Source organism: Betta splendens, chromosome 2 (assembly GCF_900634795.4).
Source record: "Betta splendens chromosome 2, fBetSpl5.4, whole genome shotgun sequence".
Classification (NCBI taxonomy): domain Eukaryota; kingdom Metazoa; phylum Chordata; class Actinopteri; order Anabantiformes; family Osphronemidae; genus Betta; species Betta splendens.
In genome coordinates, this window is record NC_040882.2 from 12032459 (window position 1) to 12058323 (window position 25865).

Consider the following 25865-nt stretch of genomic DNA (forward strand, 5'->3'; position numbering starts at 1 on the left):
CTGAATCCTTGTCTTCTCTTCAGTGAGCGGAAGTTGCCTTTGCTGTAAACTGCTCACTCCTTGCAAGTAAAATCCTGAAGAAGGTCTCAACTGTGTCTGCTTTATTTAAGATTTGCAGGGAACTAACAATTTCCCTAACACAAATAAACCACAAGATTTCTGTAACTTTGTCCTATAAATGCATTATGCTTCCAATATCATATTCAAGCATATTTTTCAGTCAGTTTTTTTGTGGAGTAATTAGTGTGGGTACTGTAATTTATATTATATTTATAATTTATAATTTATATTTATATATGTAATTTAATTTAAAATGGACTTCAGAACTGGTTAAAAGTATTAACAGTATTTATTAAATCTTGCAATAGTATTGACAATAAAAGTACATCTGTCATTTGCTTAATAATCCTGATGTCAGGAAGAGAGTGAAACAAGGTAATGTAAAAGGCATCGCAGACAGACAATGAGGATATTCAAGAAGTATCTGAAGATCTGGACAGGAATACTTGCGGAGGAAAGGGAAAGAGAACGCCAAGCTCAATATGTTCTAGGCGATGGCGTGACAGTAACGTCGTGTGTTCACTTGCAACCAAGTTTCAGTCAGTGTCTGTTTCCGTGGCGCGGAGCCCTGTGCTTGACATACAGTAGTTAATGCAAACGTTAACAGAGTTCATACAGGGCAGCAGTTCAGCAGTAAGATAAATGTCTACTTCACTAGTGCTTACAGCAGATTAAACATAAAACCCAAAAATAGTAAATTCCTCCTAACAGAAAACATGTAAAAGAACCAGATTATGTGCAATGATCCATGCTGTCAGTTGTCCCATAGTCTATCAAACATGAGGCAAAGCACAATTGTGTTATCAACCTAATGATGATTTACATTTGCATATGACATTTATAAAATTAGCTCATTAAATACATAGAACAGAACTGGTTCAGAAAGAAAATGATTTAACTATGTGATCAACAGTGACAACATTTCTCCAACAGGATTAAACTCTGCTACACTTCACACAGAGACACTGAGGAATCAGGAGACCAGAACCTAAACCCAGGATAAAGAGGTTCAGTGAATGTGGTGTTCAAGGTGTGAAGGTGGATCAGTTTGCCATGGGAGTCTCTGTAGAAGGAGAGAGAACCAGCAGAGCAGTCCACATACACTGATACTCTGTTAGACTCAGAGGAAGAAGAAGAAATTAAGGTTTCTTTGTTATTGTGACAAACTGAGTAACTACTCTTAGAGCAGCGCAGATTCCAGGACTGATCATTGTATCCAAACACACAGTCTTTACTCTGTCCTTTCCTTCTGATTCCTTTGTAACTCACTGACACATCAACCAATCCTCTCCACTCAACCTCCCAGTAACAGCGACCAGTCAGACCATCACTACACAGCAGCTGAGGCCAGTGGTCAAATCTGTCTGGATGATCGGTATATGACTGATCCTTCTTCACACGTGTCACCTTCCTGCTGTTGTCAGACAGTTGTAGTTTTCTGTGCAGTGTGTTTGTGTCAATTGTGAGTTGACAGAAATCTGATGGAAAGAACAAGACACAATCCAGCTGCAGTTATTGATCTATCATCAGTTTGATCACGACTCATGGTTGAATGTTGCTGATCTCAGTAAAAACACACTTACACTTGCTCAGACCTGTTTTTAACCATCGGATTCCACCAGGCTCCACCCTGAAAGAAGGAGGGGGTCAGAGACATGCAGACATGGACATTACATGGCTCTAATGGATTGTGTTCAGATGGAAGCACAAACACAAAAATGGATCTTTATCTTGGGATCTACAAAGCAATAGGTGATGAGTTATATGAGATACAATATATCATGAGGCAACGTGAGGAACCTTATACCTGTTTTTCAGATAGCAGGTAAATGATTTGCTTGTGTGTGTAAGAGGATGATTCTGAATAATGTCCCTCACGGCACCTCATAAAAGTTCCAGTTCTTAGTGTCTTTACTTTCATTGTCTTGGCGTAAATATAATCCCATAAACCCATGTACGAACTTATTTTGTGAGAGTCTGTCCTTTACTGTAATTCTAGACTGCATTTGAGTGTCAATTGTTCACGCATCACGTTTTTACAAAGATCTCATGGATATTCATCTAATGCCACGTACTTTTAAATTCTTTTCATGCCAACGCATGAACACTCAGCCACATGTTTCCTTCTTTTCTAGATTCATCTTGTGGATTTTCACTTATAGGAAGTGTTTTAGCTTTTTGGCCACGTTTTGAATTTTGACAACCGGGTTAACATTTGCAATCATTTGCATTCTCAAGTTTCATTGTCTCAAGGTTTTGGAAAAGACTTCAACCTAAGATTGTATAACTAGCATCAGATGTCGCACTCTAGTTTTCTTCACTGTATTCTTTGGTCCATTCTCTGGTGTTACCATTTCTGGACTTGAGCATTACTAATTTGTACTATAATCTCCTCTGTTATGTAACAATGTATGAATTTCTTTCTGTAATTCCAGACTGAGAAGATTTGAGCTTCTAAAGTGCTTGTCTCTACTGTACATGGAGCTGCCAATTGCATGTGTGCATCTTTTTATTTTTAAATAAAAGCTTCAAACAGAGTGGGTTTGGTTTGTTACTTGGTACCTGCCTGTTACACCTACAGAGGCACATGTGTTAACTACTAAAGGGAAATTTTAATGTTCACAATCAATAGTTAATAGGCAATATTGTATAATAGGATTCTTGAATACAACTCTGTTTAGCAGAATGAAGTGTGGAGCCTGTGAATATTTAATGGTTGTCCAGATAAAATGAAAAAAAGGCTAAAAGTAATAAACACAAAAAACAGCAGCTGAAGCAAACGTTAGATCAGACTAAACATGCGGCATTCACTTTAGGCCAGATAATCACTTTAATCTGCATGAAAACTGTTATACTGTGGCTGTTATTAATCCAGCTACTGGAAAGTTCTGCTCGGCTGGGACCAATGTAAAGAGGTTGCACTGCCAGCAGTGTCCAGACAAACACCTGGTTTTATAGAAGATCATTTACATCTGAACTGGTCTGCATGATGGAGTCACAGTATATTGTTCCCTGTAGTTGTTAACCCAGATGTTGGAAAATTCTGCTTATCTGGGACAGTTGTTAAAATAATGCACAAAAACTGTGAAAACTCGGAGAGAACCCATGCAAACACGGGGAGAACATGCAAACTCCACACAGAAAGGCACCAGGGCCGCCTCCGGAAATCGAACCCAGAACCATATCGCTGTGATTTTCGCTATAATTTTTCCTTCTATACTAAATATTGGTGCAATGATGAATATTAAAAGTAAATGCACCTCAAGGTGTGAACAGTTTAATTTTCTTCATAGTAAGAGAATTTTAAAATAACTAATTGAAAAGTGAAGCTTAAGATAGTAACTGATCCAACTTGGTTTAGCCGGCTAAGTATTAATGTCAACATGTAAAAGTACCTTTTTTCCACTTAGTTTCTTCTTGCCACCAACATTTACATGCCACACCCCTCTCTGTCAGCTCACACACACATACACGTGCAGCCATGTGCTCTGGCTGATTGACCAAACCCTGCTCTCCATGTACTGAGTGTTATCCTCCTGTCCAACATTCTCTACATGTTCTGATTTGTAAAGTAAGATTGTGAAGTGGTACTATTGTTTACTAGGGAGGTTTAGTTGAAGTGCTTGTTCATTTTCTTCTCTTCACATAATGACTATCTTAGGCAGATTAATTTCAATTTTAGCTCGCTCTAGTGCAGAATAATGTTCAAAAATGCTTCAAGACACCCTGTGCCAGATGAAATTGAAAACAATGTCTTATTTTCATTGGTTAATTTTCAGTCAACTTTGATTTATTATTACTTTTGTCACTTTCAGGTTATGACCACTGTGGGGTTTCCTTCATTAACAGAGGGATACGAACAGTTTAGCCCACATGTGTATACCTGTCACCATACTAATCACAGGTAAAATATAATGACAAAAATATTTACATTCCTACTTTCCTCAGTCAGTTTTTTGATACCTGAGTGTGTCCAGTCTCCAGGTTGGATCTTCCACTCCAGACAGCAGGTTCTCCCATGAGTTTTCTGGATGATTGTAGCTCAGGTCCAGCTCTCTCAGATGAAAGGGGTTGGAGCTCAGAGCTGAGACCAGAGAAGCACAGCCTTCCTCTTTGACCAGACAACCTGACAGTCTGAAGACACACAAATCACATTTACAGTAAAAACATCAGCAATGTGATAATAAGGCTCTGAGACCACGGACAGTGCCCAATTAATGAAATGAAGATGACTTTTTAACCATTTATTAACCATGTCATGCTAGTATGACCACTTACAAACTGTAAAATGCTACTTAGGATAATGAATCCTAACCTGAGAGTCTCCAGTTGACATTGAGGGATCTTCAGTCCATCAGACAGTAGCTTCACTCCTGAATCCTGCAGGTTGTTGTTACTCAGGTCAAGTTCAATCAGACTAGAGGACTGAGAGCTGAGAACTGAGGACAGAGCTTCACAGCTTCTCTCTGACAGGTTACACATGCTCAGTCTGAAAGACAGTGATGAACATTGAGCATAATTAGATCTAGTACGGAAGTTAGATATTGAGGAATGTGCCTTTGTTTTATGTCAACCTTTTAACCGTGGTTGTTCCTGGGGGTCACAGGGCATTTGGTTATTAATAAGTTGGTTTGACCACAATAACATATGGATGAAGTGTGAGTGGACTCAGTGGCGGTTTTACTGTAGGCATGGCCGCCCGGCGCCCACCAGTTCCAAGCCTCCAACAAAAACATGTGCGTATACGCATACAGGGGGAGGAGGGTGTAAAATCGCGATGTCGCCTAGCGCACCAAAATGCAAAATCGAAACGTGTACTGTTCAATTGTACTGATCACTATCTTCTGCAGGTTAGAATACAGTACTGGTAATACTAAGGTTGTAAGTTTGAATATACAGTACTGTAGCTGTGTGATAAATTATCATTTGTTTGGACGAAAATGTATTAGTATTTAGTCAAAATTAATTTCATTTTCAATAGTGAAAAATGTACGTTATTGAATTGTGACGCCTTTCATGTGAGTAGGAAACGTGTTAAAAGATTGATTTTGTAAACCAGTCAGGATGAGAGCTTCATTCTTGGATGTTGCAAAGTAGTTCTTCAAATAGCACGTCTTATTTTACTTATTTTCCCCGTTTGTAAGCGAGCTTCAGCTTAGAAGAAAAAACAGTAGCAGCTCATGTTCTACAACTTAATATAATGCGAAAATGAACGCCTTGTGTAGACATTTTTCATTCTGTTGGCTGACTGTGTAGCTGTGCACGTGCTGCAAGTACAATACATAGGGTGTGAAATAAAGGTATCACTAACTAAAAAAATTTGAGAGTTATTATGGGCCCTTCATGTCTATTTCTGCTTTGTTAAATCGTTCTTTTTGTGTCTGATGGACAGATTTATGCTTCGTTGACCGTGAGGACATTGCTGCTTTAACTGTTAACATCTGAATATCTCATCAGTAGTCTATAGGATCCAGATAGATGGACAGAACCATGCAGTAAATAGGAGGAGGGGTTAATTTGACCAGAGAGGTGAACATAAACTGTAATTTAGTCTCATTTTCTTTTGAAAAAAAATCTTGATATCTCATATTACTGGTAATAATGTTGTCATGTAATAAAGCTGGTCTCTGTGCTCCCCTCAAAGTTCGTGGGCACAAAATCATGATCTTGTCCAGGGCGTCAAATTGGCCAGGACTGCCGCTGAGTGGACATCTCATGTTACAAGGCATACGTTAAAAGGTTAGGGGTTGGTTAGAAGATACTGCTGAGTTATTAGTTGGTTTCATCACCACAGGTCACATCACATCACAATCAGGTTTCAAATGGAGGCTAGAATACTGTTTTGTGCTGGGTCTGGGTGGTGGAAAGCAGGCACACCATTCGATTTGATATTAGAGTAGAGTGTCTCATTTTATCAAACGTTTCTTTTTAGAATTTAGATGAAAATACTAGGTGTGTGAACATGTGTGAACCCTCAGGGGTAGGAAAGGTCATATTATGTATATCCTTCAATAGTGACAGATCATTGAGCCGGTGTGAAGCTGTTTGTTGTAAAGCATCTGCCACTACTAAGGAAAAGAACTGAAAAGAAAAAAATGTAAAATCTTGAAAATACCACCAGCAGCATGTTACATACGACGTTATGTATTATGAAGTCATACCTAAAGATAAATGGATTTTAAAGGAAAGCACAATGTGAAAGAAAAACTAAGCTGTGTTGCATAGTCAGATGGACATACAGATATTTCTGCAACCATAAGGGCTATTTGACTGCATTTGGTGAGATGTGATTTGCGTTGTAAATATTAGTTTATGTGTTACTGGTGAAAAGTTAATGAACTTGGAACACATAAAAATAAGAAAAAATTCCATCCTCACCTGGAAAAAATGCACCTACAGTACAGTATGATAAAACCTCAATAAACTTAGGCCAAAGTTCGTTAAAACCTTTATAGGATTACAGCACAAAATATTAACATCATCTCAACAAAGAAATAATTTTTATAACACTAAGCAGAACAAAATTGCAAAGGCTTTTTGTAAAACTCTAAATGTTTTCATGTCTATAACTATAAAAGTAATTAACATAACCAAAACAAATCTTATATATAAATATCTAACTAATGTTTAATCATATTGATCTAATATTCATTCTCCAGGATCAAAAAAAGGTTCCCACCAATGCGAGATTGACAGGTCTGGCAGCCAATAAGAATGGCCACACAAACCTAGGTGTACATTGCCAAGGGCGTCGCAATTTGGAAAATCACCCAATATAACTTACTTCAAATAAAAGGCTTTAGACAGGGTCTAGGGATAGTTCGCAACTCTCCAAATGATTGGTTTATCACCAGGAAGAGGGGGGAAACAGAAAAATAGGATTGGTTCAACATTAATATGAACTTTTACACATCAAAATGTCCAATTAATTGTCCAATTAATTACTGGGCCAATTTAAAAGGACACGTGGAAAGTCATCCATCAAAGGTACTGTAGTGTTAAGACAATTTCAAGACCAGAAGACCAGATTAGGGAAATTTAGGAGTTTTGGGTGGGTAATAGAAGAGCTGCTGAACATAATGGAAGTAGGCAACAAAGAGCCAAGACAAGCGATGCCGCTGTCAGTAGTTCCACCATGGGTAATAGAAGATATAGAAGTGGAAAAATACATTGATATAAAGTATAGAGGGTATATAAAAATATACATTTTTACGCAGATGATACTCAGTTATATATGTTCTTGGAATCAAATGACACAGATCAACTAGTCAAAATTCAGGGTTGTTTAAAAGACATCAAATCCTGGATTTCCCAAAACTTCCTTTAACTAAACTCAGATAAAACCAAGATTCTTATTGTTGGGCCTAAAAATCTGAGAGAGACCCTATTGAGTCAGATAGCCACCCTGGATGGCATAACATTAGCTTCAAATTCTACTGTGAGGAACCTTGGTGTCATCTTTGACCAGGATCTCTCTTTTACATCATACATTAAACAAATCTCCAAAACCACCTACTTCCATCTTAGAAATATAGTTAAAATCAGAAGCATCCTCTCTCAGAGCGATGCAGAGAAACTGATCCATGCATTTGTTACCTCTAGGCTGGACTACTGTAACTCCTTACTCATAGGATGTCCTAACAGCTCCTTAAAAAGCCTACAGCTTATTCAAAATGCTGCAGCCAGAGTTCTGACAGGACTTAGAAAGAGAGATCACATTTCTCCTACATTAGCTTCTCTGCACTGGCTGCCTGTAAAATGTAGGATAGAATTTAAAATTCTCCTACTCACCCACAAAGTACTGAATGATAAAGCTCTTTCTTATCTTAAAGACCTCATACTTCCTTATGCTCCCAGCAGAACACTTCGTTCTCAGAGCGCTGGGCTACTTGTGGTTCCTAGAGTGTTTCAATGTAGAACAGGGGGCAGAGCTTTTAGCTACCACGCTCCTCTCCTCTGGACACTAAGCAGAACAAAATTACAAAGGCTTTTAGTAAAACTCTAAATGTTTTCATGTCTATAACTATAAAAGTAATTAACATAACCAAAACAAATCTTATATATAAATATCTAACTAATGTTTAATCATATTGATCTAGTATTCATTCACCAGGATCAAAAAAAGGTACCTACCAATGCGAGATTGACAGTTCTGGCAGCCAATAAGAATGGCCACACAAACCTAGGTGTACATTGCCAAGGGCGTCGCAATTTGGAAAATCACCCAATATAACTTACTTCAAATAAAAGGCTTTAGACAGGGTCTAGGGATAGTTCGCAACTCTCCAAATGATTGGTTTATCAATGCACCTACAGTACAGTATGATAAAACCTCAATAAACTTAGGCCAAAGTTCGTTAAAACCTTTATAGGATTACAGCACAAAATATTAACATCATCTCAACAAAGAAATAATTTTTATAACACTAAGCAGAACAAAATTGCAAAGGCTTTTTGTAAAACTCTAAATGTTTTCATGTCTATAACTATAAAAGTAATTAACATAACCAAAACAAATCTTATATATAAATATCTAACTAATGTTTAATCATATTGATCTAATATTCATTCTCCAGGATCAAAAAAAGGTTCCCACCAATGCGAGATTGACAGGTCTGGCAGCCAATAAGAATGGCAACACTTAGGCCAAAGTTCGTTAAAACTTTTATAGGATTACAGCACAAAATATTAACATCATCTCAACAAGTCCAACGGTGGTTGGCTGACTGACGGTAAGCGTATCGCGTCACTTCCGGTTACTGAGGTTTGCTGCCGCTGTGTGTGTACAGCGTTACTCTCCGCTCTTTTCTAAATATTATCGTTTTATATCTGATAGCGACTGCTGAACGTTGCAAAACAAGCTTGTAACACTCAAGCATCTTTTCCTTTCATTAAACGTCCTGCTGATTTACACTGTTATCTAAGTGTTTTCTCCGCTAGCGTAGCTCCTAGCTTACTTTCCTGCTATGGCTTCCCCCTTTTCCTCTCCCTCTCGCTCCGTTCGGTGCTCGGTGTGTCTTATGTTTAGCTTATCCTCTGCCTCCTTTAGTGATGGTAATGGTATCTGTAATAGGTGTACGCTAGTTGCAGGGTTGGAGGCGAGGTTGTTAGACTTAGAGTCTCGGCTTCGCACTTTAGAAAACAGGCCAGCTAGCCAGGTCCCTTTAGCCGGTGCGGAGCCTCCTAGCTTAGCTGCTACCAGTCCCCCGGCAGGTCCCAGACAGCTGGGCAACGACTGGGTCACGGCTCGTAAGAAACGTAGCTTTAGGCAGGCGCCCACGGTTCACCACCAACCGCTTCACGTTTCAAACAGATTTTCCCCACTCAGCGACACACCCGCTGAGAAACCCACTCTGATCATTGGTGACTCCATAGTCCGAAACGTGAAGTTAGAGAATCCAGCGGTCATAGTTAGGTGTTTGCCTGGGGCCAGAGCGGGCGACATTGAGTCTTATCTTAAGCTCCTGTCTAAGGATAAACGTAAGTACGCTAAGATCGTAATACACGCAGGAGCTAATGACGCCCGGTTACGCCAATCGGAAGTCACTAAAACTAACATTGAGTCGGTGTGTTCGTTCGCCAAAACAATGTCGGACTCCGTAGTTTTCTCTGGACCCCTCCCCAATGTGACCAGCGATGACATGTATAGCCGGCTGTCATCGCTCCACCGCTGGTTGTCTAGGTGGTGTCCTGCAAACGATGTGGGCTTTGTGGCTAATTGGAGCACTTTTTGGGGAAAACCTGGGCTGATTAGAAGAGACGGCGTCCATCCCACGTTGAACGGAGCCTCTCTGCTTTCTAGTAATATGGCCATGTTGCTTAGTCCCCCCACTCCGTGACAACTCAGAGTGGAGCCCAGGACGCAGAGTCGCAGTCTTACACGCCTCTCTGCATGTTCTCTACAGCCGCGACCCACTCTTAGTCTTAGTTATCGCATAGAGACTGTGTCTGCTTCTCGACCACCTAAATTATACAAGTCACAAACAAATCAAAGAGGAGTGACTTACCAGAATTTAATAAACATCAAAACAGTTCCTCTTACAGAACAAAGTAATGGTAAGCTAATGAAGTGTGGTTTATTAAATATCAGATCTCTCTCATCTAAATCCTTTTTAATAAATGACTTGATAAGTGACCATCACATAGATCTGTTCTGTCTCACTGAAACCTGGCTGCAGCAGGATGAATATGTTACTTTAAATGACTCGACTCCAATGAGTCACATCAACTATTATGTTCCAAGATGTACAGGTAGAGGTGGAGGAGTAGCAGCCATTTATAAATCAGATTTATTAATTACTCCTAAACCTAAACATAGTTATAACTCATTTGAGAGCCTCACTCTGAGCCTTTCTCACCCAGACTCTAAAACTCAGAAGCCAGTTGTATTTTGTATTGTTTACCGTCCTCCTGCTCCATATTCAGAGTTCTTAACTGAATTCTCTGAATTCTTATCTGACTTAGTTCTTAGCACAGATAAAGTCATTGTAGTGGGAGACTTTAACATTCATGTAGATGTTGACAGCAACTGTCTCAGCACTGCTTTTAACTCCTTAATAGACACTATTGGTTTTACACAGCAGGTAAATGAACCCACTCATCGTTTTAACCACACCCTAGATCTTGTCCTGACATATGGGGTTGAAATTGATAATTTAATAGTTCTTCCCCAAAACCCTCTGTTATCTGACCATTTCTTATTAACTTTTGAATTTAGTACAACTGACCCTATAACAGCTGGAAAGAAATGTTACTATAGCAGATGTTTATCTGACAATGCTGTTGCCAGATTCAAGCAGATGATTCCATCATCTTTTGCCTCAATGTCTTGTAGATACACAGAGAACAGTCACCTTAATCCTTATGAACAGGTTGACTGTCTTGTAGATGATGCTGCAGCTTCTCTACGTACAATGTTAGACACAGTGGCTCCTCTGAAGAAGAAGACAGTAAATCAGAGGAGGTTAGCTCCGTGGTATAACTCAGACATCCGCAGCCTAAAGCAAAGGACTAGACAACTAGAAAGACAGTGGCGTTCCAACAAAATAAATGTAAACTGCATTGCATGGAAGGACAGTCTAATGAAATATAAAAAAGCACTTTGTGCTGCTAGAAAAACATATTATTCGTCCCTAATTGAGGAAAACAAAAACAACCCCAGGTTTCTTTTCAGCACTGTAGCCAGGCTGACAAAGAGTCATAGCTGTATTGAGTCTACTATCCCCTTAAATCTCAGCAGCAATGACTTTATGAACTACTTTACTAATAAAATTATCATCATTAGAAAAAACATTCAGCAGCGACTTCTTCCAAATGACAGAAAGCACTGTCTAGACCCATCAACTTTAAATTTATTAAATCCTCTGTCTTACCTAGACAGCTTCTCCCCCATAACTCATATGGAGTTAACCTCAATAATTAACTCTTCCAAGTCGTCCACTTGTCTTTTAGATCCAATCCCAACCAGATTACTCAAAGAAGTTCTACCTTTAATCAGCTCATCCTTATTAAATCAAATCAACCAATCTTTACAACTAGGCTATGTACCACAGGCTTTTAAGGTGGCTGTGGTCAAACCTCTATTGAAAAAACCAACCCTTGACCCTGGACAACTAGCCAACTATAGGCCCATTTCAAATTTACCCTTTATTTCCAAGATTCTGGAAGAAATCGTGGCTAAACAATTATCTGACCACCTTAGTGGGAATAACCTGTACGAAGTTTTTCAGTCAGGATTTAGAAAACATCATAGCACAGAAACAGCTCTGGTTAGAGTTACTAATGATCTTCTATTAGCTTTCGGACAATGGTCTAGTTTTTGTCCTTGTCCTGTTCTCCTGTTAGATCTTAGTGCTGCATTTGATACAATTGATCATAACATTCTATTACAGACACTAGAACATAGAATCGGGATTAATGGAACAGCATTGGGATGGTTTAAATCCTATTTGTTGAACAGATTCCAGTTTGTTCATGTTAATGATAAATTCTCCACACGCACAAGGATTAGCTATTGAGTACCACAGGGTTCTGTGCTGGGTCCAATTCTGTTTAGCCTATACATGTCTCCTCTAGGTGAGATTATTAGAAAGCATTCTATTAATTTTCATTTTTACGCAGATGATACTCAGCTATACATGTCCTTGGAACCAAATGAAACAGATCAACTAGTCAAAATTCAGGGTTGTTTAAAAGACATCAAATCCTGGATGTCCCAAAACTTCCTTCAACTAAACTCAGATAAAACCGAGATTCTTATTGTTGGGCCTAAAAATCTGAGAGAGACACTATTGAGTCAGATAGCCACCCTGGATGGCATAACATTAGCTTCAGATTCTACTGTGAGGAACCTTGGTGTCATGTTTGACCAGGATCTCTCTTTTACATCATACATTAAACAAATCTCCAGAACCGCCTACTTCCACCTTAGAAATATAGTTAAAATCAGAAGCATCCTCTCTCAGAGCGATGCAGAGAAACTGATCCATGCATTTGTTACCTCTAGGCTGGACTACTGTAACTCCTTACTCATAGGATGTCCTAACAGCTCCTTAAAAAGCCTACAGCTCATTCAAAATGCTGCAGCCAGAGTTCTGACAGGACTTAGAAAGAGAGATCACATTTCTCCTACATTAGCTTCTCTGCACTGGCTGCCTGTAAAATGTAGGATAGAATTTAAAATTATCCTACTCACATACAAAGTACTCAATGATAAAGCTCCTTCTTATCTTAAAGACCTTATAGTTCCTTATGCTCCCAGCAGAACACTTCGTTCTCAGAGCGCTGGGCTACTTGTGGTTCCTAGAGTGTTTAAATGTAGAACAGGGGGCAGAGCTTTTAGCTACCAAGCTCCTCTCCTCTGGAACCAGCTCCCTCTTCAGGTTCGAGAAGCTGACACACTCTCCACCTTTAAGATTAGGCTTAAAACCTTCCTCTTTGATAAAGCTTATAGTTAGAGATGGTTCGGGTCACTGGCAATTATTGTTAGTCACAGGAACCATCTCTTAGTTAAGCTGCAATAGACATAGACTGCTGGGGGACTTAATTTATACACTGAGCTCCTCTGTTTCCTTCTACCTCCTCTGTCCCATAACCTCCCATCATTGTCCCATGTTTAACTAACCTTGTCTCTTTCTGTCCAGTAGTTGTGCTTCTCTCCACCCCCCCCCCCCCCCCCCCCCCCCCCCCCCCCCCCCCAACCCCAACTCTTTCTCCCTCTCTGTCCTCACCTACAGGTATCATTGGACTCAAAGTTTGGTGTCTGTGATGGGCAGCTGCGGATCCAACCATTCTGCCTGCGTCCAGTCCCTGGTCCTACCATCCTGCCTATGCTCTGTTGTTGCTTGTTGTTGCTTGTTGCTGTGCTTTTCTATCTCTCTATCCTCTCACCCCAACCGGTCGAGGCAGATGGCCACCCACATCCAGTCTGGTTCTGCTGGAGGTTTCTTCCTCGTTAGAGAGGGAGTTTTTCCTCTCCACTGTTGCTGTCAAATTAAATGCTTGCTGTATGTGGGATTTGTTGGGTTTAGTTGTGTGAGGTTTTAAACCTTACTTTGTAAAGTGCCTTGAAATAACTTTGTTGTGATTTGGCGCTATATAAATAAAATTGAATTGAAATTGAATTGAATCACCAGGAAGAGGGGGGAAACAGAAAAATAGGATTGGTTCAACATTAATATGAACTTTTACACATCAAAATGTCCAATTAATTGTCCAATTAATTACTGGGCCAATTTAAAAGGACACGTGGAAAGTCATCCATCAAGGGTACTGTAGTGTTAAGACAATTTCAAGACCAGAAGACCAGATTAGGGAAATTTAGGAGTTTTGGGTGGGTAATAGAAGAGCTGCTGAACATAATGGAAGTAGGAACCAAAGAGCCAAGACAAGCGATGCCGCTGTCAGTAGTTCCACCATGGGTAATAGAAGATATAGAGGTGGAAAAATACATTGATATAAGGTATAGAGGGTATATAAAAATATACATGGAGGCATCCAGGACAACAAGTGGAGTGAGATTGAGGTAGAGCAAGGATGAAGAATTAGTGACGGGTTATTGGTGTTTACAGCGGAATTAGTGGGAATATTGTATGCATGTAAGTGGGTAGAGATATGTAGGCCACAAAGGGTGATAATAAAACATATAGGAATAGAGGTATATGACAAACAGGCCAAAAAAGCAGCAGGAAGAGAAAGTGTGGATATTGAAATGAAGTATAGTAAAGGAGAAATAAATAGTATAGTAGAAGAAAGAGTAAAAATTAATTGGCAGCGAAGTAAAGGAAGAACATACTACAACATACAAAGGAAAGTGGCAACACTAGTAGGATGTAGTGGGAATCGAAGGAGGGATGATCTGATTTTCAGAATGAGGTTTGAACATACAGGTCTAGAAAAAAGCATGGGACAGAAGAGTGTGAATGTACAGCAGAAGAAACAGTAGAGCATGCAACAGTCTATTGTCCAAAATATTTGATTCAAAGGAAAAGGATGATGGATTGCTTAAGAGTAAATAAAACAAAGTTGGAATTGTATGTAATATAAATTGAATTGAATTGCTTATTGAAAGCAGGTGATATGGAGTATAAAGCTGTTTTGAGGTTTTTGGAGGATACAGGGCTGGATAAACGAATAATGGAATGTTAGATCACTGAACAACAGTAACTAACTTCACTTTTTTTTGTGAAGTTCTTAAAGAGAGTTGATGGGTAGATACAGTAGGTGGCGGTAATGCACAATGTAATGGAAAAATTGTGCCTTTGTGGTATTTCTTATCCAACACAGTCGTCATGTGCTGGTTAGGTGCAATACTGAACTGAACATTCTTACACAAACAACTAATCTCTTGTGCCCTGTCATACATTCAGTTTTGTATACCAACCACCGCCTGTCATATCTGCTCCTGTCAGCTGTGTAACTAATACTGGTATACCTGAGTTAAAGCCACCCGTTTGCATAGCCTGCAATTCTAATCCCCACATCCCGTGCCCATGCCAGTGGAAAAGAGCGAACTTCCTCTAGGCACCTTATTGGAGCATACGGGTGTACGGTGCTCCCTCTACTGGTCTTTTCTTTTCTTTTCAGCACTGTAGCCAGGCTGACTAAGAGTCATACAGTAGTTGTGTTGAGTCTACTATCCCCTTAAATCTCAGCAGCAATGACTTTATGAACTACTTTACTAATAAAATTATCGCCATTAAAAAAAACATTCAGCAGTGACTTCTTCCAAATGACAGAAAGCACTGTCAAGATCCATCAACTTTAAATATTCCAAATCCTCTGTCTTACCTAGACAGCTTCTTCCCCATAACTCATATGGAGTTAACCTCAATAATGAACTCTTCCAAGTTGTCCACTTGTCTTTTAGATCCAATCCCAACCAGATTACTCAAAGAAGTTCTACCTTTAATCAGCTCGTCCATATTAAATCAAATCAACCAATCTTTACAACTAGGCTATGTACCACAGGCTTTTAATGTGGCTGTGGTCAAACCTTTATTGAAAAAACCAACCCTGGACCCTGGAGAACTAGCCAACTATAGGCCCATTTCAAATTTACCCTTTATTTCCAAGATTCTTGAAAAAATCGTGGCTAAACAATTATCTTACCACCTGAGTGGGAATAACCTGTACGAAGATTTTCAGTCAGGATTTAGAAAACATCATAGCACAGAAACAGCTCTGGTTAGAGTTACTAATGATCTTCTATTAGCTTTCGGACAATGGTCTAGTTTTTGTCCTTGTCCTGTTGTCCTGTTAGATCTTAGTGCTGCATTTGATACAATTGATCATAACATTCTATTACAGACACTAGAACATAGAATCTGGATTAAAGCAACAGCATTGGGATGGTTTAAATCCTATTTGTTGAACATATTCCAGTTAGTTCATGTTAATGAGAAATTCTCCACATGCACAAGAATTAGCTATGGAATACCACAGGGTTCTGTGCTTGGTCCAATTCTGTTTAGCCTATACATGTCTCCTCTAGGTGAGATTATTAGAAAGCATTCTATTAATTTTCATTTTTACGCAGATGATACTCAGTTATATATGTTCTTGGAATCAAATGACACAGATCAACTAGTCAAAATTCAGGGTTGTTTAAAAGACATCAAATCCTGGATGTCCCAAAACTTCCTTTAACTAAACTCAGATAAAACCAAGATTCTTATTGTTGGGCCTAAAAATCTGAGAGAGACCCTATTGAGTCAGATAGCCATCCTGGATGGCATAACATTAGCTTCAAATTCTACTGTGAGGAACCTTGGTGTCATCTTTGACCAGGATCTCTCTTTTACATCATACATTAAACAAATCTCCAAAACCACCTACTTCCATCTTAGAAATATAGTTAAAATCAGAAGCATCCTCTCTCAGAGCGATGCAGAGAAACTGATCCATGCATTTGTTACCTCTAGGCTGGACTACTGTAACTCCTTACTCATAGGATGTCCTAACAGCTCCTTAAAAAGCCTACAGCTTATTCAAAATGCTGCAGCCAGAGTTCTGACAGGACTTAGAAAGAGAGATCACATTTCTCCTACATTAGCTTCTCTGCACTGGCTGCCTGTAAAATGTAGGATAGAATTTAATATTCTCCTACTCACCCACAAAGTACTGAATGATAAAGCTCTTTCTTATCTTAAAGACCTCATACTTCCTTATGCTCCCAGCAGAACACTTCGTTCTCAGAGCGCTGGGCTACTTGTGGTTCCTAGAGTGTTTCAATGTAGAACAGGGGGCAGAGCTTTTAGCTACCAAGCTCCTCTCCTCTGGAACCAGCTCCCTTTTCAGGTTCGAGAAGCTGATACACTCTCCACCTTTAAGATTAGGCTTAAAACCTTCCTTTTTGCTAAAGAATTTTGTAAGAAATTTATACACTGAGCTCCTCTGTTTCCTTCTACCTCCTCTGTCCAATAACCTCCCATCATTGTCCCATGTTTAACTAACCTTGTCTCTTTCTCTCCAGTAGATGTGCTTCTCTCCCTCTCTCTCTCTCTCTCTGAGTGAGGCGGCGTGTGAGTGAGGGCAGGGCGATTGTCAGACTGACTAACGTTTTTCTCAAACTTTTCGCTTGTATTTTGTCAATATTTTTTTCACTGTGGTGTTTTTTGTCGTTTTCTTAGATAGGGTAGGGGGGTTTACCGAGCTAACGCGGAAGCACGGCCTGAAGATCGCCGCTGCCTCCCGGTTTTCTGTAGATGAGTATGCGGTCGCTGTGGCTGCGGTGGTCGGTCCGCTCAGCCTTAAATCGGCGGCGAGGATGAATGGAGCAGTGGTGATTTTTGGACAGTGTGGACAAAGTCCACAAAGTAGTCGAACACGGCATCGCAATTAACGGCGAATTCATTTCCGTCTCTCCTCTCACACAACCCGCTAAAAAAATAACCTTGTCCAACGTCCCACCGTTCATCAGTGACGACCTGCTACGGAAAGAACTGTCGAGACACGGAAAGATAGTTTCTGCCATAAAAAAGTTGCCATCTGGATGCAAACTACCGGAGCTGCGTCATGTGATTTCCCACAGACGCCAAACATTTATGATCCTCAATAACAAAGAGGAAGACTTGAATCTGGCGTTCAGACTGAGAGTGGATGAGTACGATTATGTTCTGTTTATCACTTCAGAAACAATCAAGTGTTTTGGTTGTGGTAAAGAGGGACATCTCATCAGAGCCTGTCCAGACAAAGCTGAGGGCAACTCCCACTCTGCTGCAGGAGGCAGTGGAGGAACCCACGGCAGAGAAGATCAGCATGGAGGACAGGCTGACGGACAGGAAGGTGGAGGAGGTGCTGGAGGACAGGAGGAGGCTGGTGGTGAAGACGCTTCAGCAGAAAGTGGACATGACTCTGTGGTCGGAGCAGACAACATACAGGCTGAAGAGGCCGGCGTGGAATTGTTAAACAACATGGAAAAGCAGACTGACCATGAGAAGGAGAGGTGTGACGGGGATTTGAATGGAAGCAGCGCTGCACAGAACGTGGAGATGGAAGGAGGTGAAAAGGAAAGTATAAAAAGGAAAAGCAAAGCCACTGTAGACAGCTCCCAAGACCAGTTGGGGGCTGTGAAAAAGGGGAGGAGAATGGGCAGTGAACAGTTCCCTCCAGAATCCGACGTTAGTGAGGATGAAGTCTCTCTGTGCACAGACACTGAGATGTCTGACCGCAGATCACAGTCACAGAGGCCCAAAGCCTACAGTGTTGACAAAGTTAAGTTATTTCTGTTGCAGACTAAGAACATGAAGCGGGTGAAAGTTGAAGATTATTTCCCAGACAAAGAAATCTTTGTAAAATCAGTTCGTGGGCAGCTGAGAAGCAGGGGTAAAGGTGGATGTACTGACCAAGAGGTTTTTAGATGAAAGAAACTGGTGCACAAAGTGAGTCAGGAACTTCAAAATGATGATGATGGTAGTCTTTTATAACCGCACACTTTTAGCCATTCTGCTAATGTGTTTTATTTTTGTGAGGATTTCTCCTCTCTCATGATTAATTTTAAAATTAGCACCTTGAACCTGAATGGGGCCAGGGATTTTAAGAAAAGAATGGCTTCTTTTGAGCTAATGAAATTAAATCACATTGATGCTATGTTTATACAGGAGACGCACAGTGACAGCAGCAACGAAGTGGACTGGCACAGAGAATGGGACGGGAGGTGACACTGAACCATGGCAGCAGCAGTAGTGGAGGGGTGGGCATTCTGTTCACCAGATCCTGTCTTCCAACCTCCCTCACTGTTGTTAAAGTCATTCCAGGCAGACTATTGGCAGTGCAGGCAGTGTTTGAGCACCGTACAGTTACATTGATTAATGTATATGCTCCTACTGTTGGGACAGAGAGAATTTTGTTCCTCAGTGAAGTTAACACTGTTTTAAATCTTTTTAATTCTGATGACCTCCTGTTTTTAGGCGGTGATTTTAACTGTACGGAAAATGACTGCATCGAAGAGTGTTTTAAAGCGGGTTAGAGAAACTCATGAGCTGGCAGACGTTTGGAGGAGTCTCCATAATACTGAAAGACAATACACTTGGTCACATGTGAGAGACAATATAGTTTCTCTGGCGAGATTGGACAGGTTTTATTGTTTTAAACACCAGCTAAACGTTTTTAGATCCTGCTCTATCTCACCTGTTGGTTTTACTGATTATGCCATGGTTCTCTGTCACGTTTATATTAGCAAGGTCAAGTATAGGAGCCCTTACTGGCATTTTAATACCTTCTTACTGCTTGACGAAGGTTTTAAGGATGGTTTTAGGTTCTTATGGGAGAATTTTAAGACCAGACAATCGGATTTTATAAATTTGAGACAGTGGTGGGACTGTGGGAAGGTGGAAATTAAGCAATTTTGTTTGCAGTACACTCTCAATGTCACTAGGGACATTTCCAGATCCATTAGAGATCTAGAGACCGACATTGTGAATCTGCAACAGCAAACAGAGTTCACAGGAAACATTGAGGTCCTCAAGCTGAGGGAACCTGCTGACATCAGACAGAGGGCAGTGGCTTTTTACAAGGATTTGTACAAATGCGAGTACAAAGAGAATGATCAATGTTTTCAGAATTTCTGCAGTGATCCTCCTCAGGCCTCTGAAGATGAAGCACTGGCAGAACCACTGTCCCTACAGGAACTGTGCACGGCCCTGCAAAGCATGAAAGGGGGGAGGGCTCCTGGTCTGGATGGACTGCCGGTGGAGTTTTTCAAGACTTTTTGGGCTGAACTGGGCCAAGATTTACTATGTGTTTTCAATGAAAGTATCGCAGAGAACTCCCTGCCCCTCAGTTGCAGAAGAGCGGTCCTCACGCTACTGCCAAAAAAGGGAGATTTGCAGGACACTAAGAACTGGCGTCCAGTTTCACTGCTCTGTACGGACTACAAAATCCTGTCCAGGGCTCTGGCTAATAGACTGCGGGAGGTGATGGACCAGGTGATCCACCGAGACCAGACCTACTGTGTGCTCGGTAGGTTAATCACGGACAATGTGATTTTAATTCGGGATATTTTGGAACTCTCTAGTTCATTGGGCATTTACTTAGGTCTGATTTCAATAGACCAAGAAAAAGATTTTGACCGGGTTGAGCACCAATACCTCTGGAAAACTCTGGAGAGTTTTGGCCTCAACCCTGGTCTTGTAACTATGATCAAGGTTCTGTACCAAGACATTGAGAGTGTGCTGAAAGTTAATGGTGGGCTGAGTGCTCCTTTTAGTGTGGGAAGGGGCATCAGACAAGGATGCTCCCTCTCAGGGATGCTGTACGCTCTGTCAATAGAGCCTCTTTTATGTAAGATCCGCTCGAGCATCAAAGGCTTGGTTTTACCTAACTGCACTACAAATCCCACTTCATCAGCCTATGCAGATGATATTGTTGTCCTTGTGAGGACAGGAGAAGAAATTGAGACACTTGGCGAAATTATGACACTTTTTTGTGAATTATCATCGGCCAAAGTAAACTGGGCAAAGAGTGAGGCTTTGGCTGTTGGAAGATGGAAGACGGGTCTTCCCAGCCTCCCCATGGGTCTCACTTGGAAAAAAGGTGGCCTCCGATATCTGGGTGTGTTTCTGGGTGATGATGAGCATACCAAAAGAAACTGGTGGAAAAGGTTGAAGGGAGGCTGCAGAAGTGGAGGTGGTTGCTCCCACAAATGTCATACAGAGGGAGAACCATTATTATTAATAACCTTGTGGCCAGTGGACTGTGGCATCGCTTGGCCTGCATGGAGCCCCCTACAGGCTTTCTGAACAGACTTCAGGCCATACTGATAAAGTTCTTTTGGGACCGACTTCACTGGGGGCCACAATCTGTCCTCTTTCTCCCCAAAAATCAAGGAGGATAAGGCGTAGTCCAACTGCAAAGCAGAGTCTCTGCCTTCTGTCAGGTAACGGCAGAGAGAGGACCCAAGTGCGCAGTGCGAGGTAGGTGGTGAAAAAAAAGAGTTTATTCCAGAATCATCAAATCAGTCCAGGTCATACACAATAGAGCGTAGGGTTAAAGTACAAATACGGCAGGCTTAATCAGGTCCAGAGACAGGCAAGGATCAACAACAGGTAAATCGCGGCTACAGTACCGGTCCGGGTTGAGCAGAAGTCGGCGGTCAGAAGTGCGTAACAGGATCAGAAACGGGATGAGATGAATAGAGAACTAGTACACCGTGGCGGCTTGGATTCACGATAACTGTGGTGACTACTGGTGCATAAATCCGGGTGGCTGATTACTGATCTGAGACAGGTGTGCATGGTAAACCGGGAGTGACAGGAAACAGCTGACATGAACAAAAACCGGAAGTCCTTCAACATAAAACAGGAAATGAAACTGGAACCAAAAACATGATGACTAAGTCCTTTCAAAACAAAAGCGGAAACTAACATGATGCACAGAAACCGGAAGTGTTACAAAAATAAAACAGGAAACAAGACCAAAACCTGACACCTTCAGGCTACAGTTTGCTCAGCGGCTACTGATTGGACCAGATGACGTGGTCTAGAAACCTGTGGCCTCTGCCATTTTAAAGACACTTGATGGGCTAAAGCTTGACACTGCACTGTTTTTACTAGACTCCAATGTTCTTAATGTGTCAGTTTAACCTGTGTTTTATCAAAGTGTTCTTAGATCCTAGAAGCTTTTTAAGTGGCAGAGACTGGCGCCCTCAGTCTCGCTATACTGGCTTCTGGCAGAACCTTTAATACACGGTTCCAGATTGGACGCCCAAGATGGTTCGACTCCAGGCCTGACTCACGCACTAATATCAGCAGGAGTGACCACTCTGAAACATCTGGTGGACTTAACGGGCCCTGATCTGACAGACACCCAGGCTGTGACTTCTATGCTTGGCCTGAAGTCAGTTCGGATGTGCACAAGGATTCTACACGAGTTTTCAAGGAAACTCACCACTGAGGAGCGAACGATGACACGAGAGTACTGCGGTGGCTTAGAAACTGCAGATGAACGGGATCCTTTAACTGAATTGGGTTTTAAGTTAGTTTTTAGAGACTGTAGCACTTTGTTTGACCTGCACACATTAACAGGAAGGGTCATCTATATGTGTTGTGTCAAAGAGCTAAACAAGGTGCATTTTAACAATAGAAGTGATACGGTGTGGAGGGGAAAACTGGCTGTTGACGATGGAGTGCAGCCAGTTTGGAAGATTTTTTACAAACTCCCTCTTAACAAAAGAACTGGTGACCTTCAGATTGTGAAGTCGGAGTGTAACAGACTGCACCGTCTTTTTAGGTTATTATGTGTTGTTTTTAATTGTTTTAAGGTAGACTGGAACATGGCTTTTTTCATCTTTGGCGCCGGCTACAGTAAGAATGATGCCAAAAAGTGGCAGCTGCGAACATGGCGATCTATAAAAGCAGAAATGAGATCAGACAGGAGCCCACCTCAGTCTTCCCGGCTTTGGTCAGGGCCAGAGTTTGGGTAGATTTTAATTTTTACAAGGCCATGAACAATATGCCTGGATTTATTGATGATTGGTGCTACGGAAATTATTTGCTGTTATAGATGATGAATTGGTCTTTGGCTCTTTTTTTTGAATAATGTCAGCTTTTACTAGTTTTTAATGATCTTTTATTTATTTATTTATTCATTCCTGCACTGTGGTTCTAATATTGTGAACTGTGAATTGTTAGTTGCTGAAATGCTGCTTATGTGAATGTTATTTAAACTGGACAATTAAAGTTTTATAAGTTTCTCTCTCTCTCTCTCTCTCTCTCTCTCTCTCTCTCTCTCTCTCTCTCTCTCTCTCTCTCTCTCTCTCTCTCTCTCTCTCTCTCTCTCTTTCTCTCCTCCACTCTGTCCTCACCTACAGGTGTCATTGGACTCAAAGTTTGGTGTCTGTGATGGACAGCTGTGGATCAAACCATCCTGCCTGTATCCAGTCCCTGGTCCAACCATCCTGCCTGTGCTCTGTTGTTGCTTGTTGTTGTTGCTGTGCTTTTCTCTCTCTCTCTATCCTCTCACCCCAATCGGTGAAGGCAGATGGCCGCCCACATCCAGCCTGGTTCTGCTGGAGGTTTCTTCCTCGTTAGAGAGGGAGTTTTTCCTCTCCACTGTTGCTGTTAAATTAAATGCTTGCTGTATGTGGGATTTGTTGGGTTTAGTTGTGTGATGTCCTAAACCTTACTTTGTAAAGTGCCTTGAGATAACTTTGTTGTGATTCGCTATATAAATAAAATTGAATTGAATTGAATAAATGGAATCTCATATTTAGTCAAACTGGCTGCTAAAGGTCTCTTATCTTATCATGGCTAAATAGGCTACACATGTAAACAAAAAAATATGATTCACAACCAAAAAGCAATGGGGAGGGGGGTGGGGGGCAAATGTGCCGACCTGAGAGTCTCCAGTTGACAGTAAGGACTCTTCAGTCCATCACACAGTAGCTTCACTCCTGAATCCTGCAGGTCGTTGTTACTCAGGTCCAGTTCTCTCAGACTAGAGGACTGAGAGCTGAGAACTGAGGACAGAGCTTCACAGCTTTTCTCTGTGAGGTTACAGCCACTCAGTCTGAAAGACAGTGATGTAGAGCAGAAAAGCATTAAATGTTAAAATGTATTAATAAGCAAATTAACAAAAACAAAAAATCAATATGGTCTGCTGCTCAAATGTGATTTTAATGATGAAAGAATTCAGTCTTTATGCTTACATAACTTTCTTGGACACTTTGACCACACCTAGCACAAACAGAAGATCCTTCTCTGAAAAGCTTGAGGAGTTTTTGACTGGGTCAAACACATCCAGATCTTTTCCTGATGACAGTAACATAAAAAGCAGAGCCGACCACTGAGCAGGAGACAGTTTATCTGTGGAGAGACTTCCTGATCTCAGATACTGTTGGATCTCCTCCACTAGAGAACAATCATTCAGTTCATTTAGACAGTGGAACAGGTTGATGCTTTTCTCTGCAGACGGAGACTCTGAGATCTTCATCTTGATGTACTTAATTGTCTTTTCATTGTTTCCCAAAGTATGTCCTGTCTTTGTCAGCTCAGACTGATTTGTCACCATTGAAAGCCCCAGGAGAAAGCGCAGAAATAAGTCCAAGTGTCCATTTGGACTTCGTAAGGCCGTGTCCACAGCATCATGGTAGAACTGCGTATCTGAAGAAGATAAAGAAACTTTAGATGTCTGAGATGTTGACTGTTGTTCTGACAGCAGATTGACTCCAGAGTTGATGAAGGTCAGATGGACATGAAGAGCAGCCAGAAACTCCTGAACACTCAGATGGATGAAGCAGAACACCTTGTGCTGGTACAGTCCTCTCTCCTCTTTAAAGATCTGTGTCAACACTCCTGAGTAAACTGAGGCTGCTGTGATATCGATGCCACACTCTGTCAGGTCTGACTCATAGAAGATCAGGTTTCCTTTCTGCAGCTGCTCAAAAGCCAGTTTTCCCAGAGACTTAATCATCTTCTTGTTCTCTGGACTGCAGAGTGGATCTGTCTCAGCTCCTCCATCATACTTGATGTTCTTCACTTTGGTCTGAACCACCAGGAAGTGGAAGTACATCTCAGTCAGGGTCTTGGGCAGCTCTCCTCCCTCTCTGGTTTTCAACAGATCCTCCAGAACCGTAGCAGTGATCCAGCAGAAGACTGGGATGTGGCACATGATGTGGAGGCTTCGTGAAGTCTTGATGTGGGAGATGATGGTTGTGGCCTGCTGCTCATCTGTGAACCTCTTCCTGAAGTACTCGTCCTTCTGTGGGTCAGTGAACCCCCTGACCTCTGTCACCAGGTCAACACAGCCAGGAGGGATCTGATTGGCTGCTGCAGGTCGTGTGGTGATCCAGAGGCGAGCAGAGGGAAGCAGGTTCCCCCTGATCAGGTTTGTCAGCAGCACATCCACTGAGGTGGACTCTGTGACATCAGTCAGGGTTTTAGTCTTGTTGAAGTCCAGAGGAAGTTGACACTCATCCAGACCGTCCAAGATGAAAATAACCTGGAACTGTTTAAACCTGCAGATTCTTGCTGCTTTGGTTTCAGTAAAGAAGTGATGAACAAGTTCCACCAAGCTGAACTTTTCCTCTTTCAGCACATTCAGCTCTCTGAAGGTGAATGGAAATATGAAGTGTATGTCCTGGTTGGCTTTGTCTTCAGCCCAGTCCAGAGTGAACTTCTGTGTTAGGACTGTTTTCCCAATTCCAGCCACTCCCTTTGTCATCACTGTTCTAATGGCTCCGTCTCTTCCAGCTGAGCCTTTAAAGATGTCTTCTTGTCTGATGGTTGTTTCTGCTTTGTATTGATTCCTGGAGGCTGATTCAATCTGTCTGACCTCATGTTCATTGTTGACCTCTCCAGTCTCTCCCTCTGTGATGTAGAGCTCTGTGTAGATCTGGTTCAGAGGGACTGGGTTTCCTGCTTTAGGGATGCCTTCAAACACACACTGGAATTTGTGCTTCAGCTGAGACTTAAGTTGAGCCTGACCAATTGTAGCAGTAGCTCCTGTATAAACAAGCAAAAATTATAACTAAAAAATGTAATAAAAATGAAACCTGCTTCCTGTGAAGCACACAAAAAATATCCCATTTACTGATTAATCCTAACCTAATATAATCCTAAACACAATAGCCCCTGTTAATTGTGTGCTAACATTCAAATGAACAAAAAGGTCTTATTCAACTAGTGGAGTATAATTCTGCCTCCACCAGTAGCATACTGTAGGAGGAAGCCTTTGGTCGTTCCACTGAGGAAGAAGAAGAGGATTGTGGGGATAGGATAAGTAATCAGATAAATCTCTCATTTTAACTCTTTATCTTTAACAGGTAGAGCCAACTATGTACAAGAGCTGCTGCACTCGGCTGTCAATTA

The 25865-nt window shown here is 41.2% G+C and overlaps 1 protein-coding gene across 1 annotated transcript in view; it reads right to left on the reverse strand.

Moving 5' to 3' along the window:
* Positions 1–1005: 1005 nt before the first annotated feature.
* LOC114866598 (NACHT, LRR and PYD domains-containing protein 12-like) overlaps positions 1006–25865 on the reverse strand; it is a 28235-nt gene continuing 3375 nt past the window's right edge. Inside the window, exons 6-10 of the mRNA XM_055506883.1 lie at positions 23705–25499; positions 23392–23565; positions 4024–4194; positions 1644–1690; positions 1006–1538 (exon numbers count right to left, since the gene is read on the reverse strand). Of these exons, the coding sequence (XP_055362858.1) occupies positions 1006–1538; positions 1644–1690; positions 4024–4194; positions 23392–23565; positions 23705–25499 (2720 nt within the window). The remainder of the gene's footprint in view (positions 1539–1643; positions 1691–4023; positions 4195–23391; positions 23566–23704; positions 25500–25865) is intronic.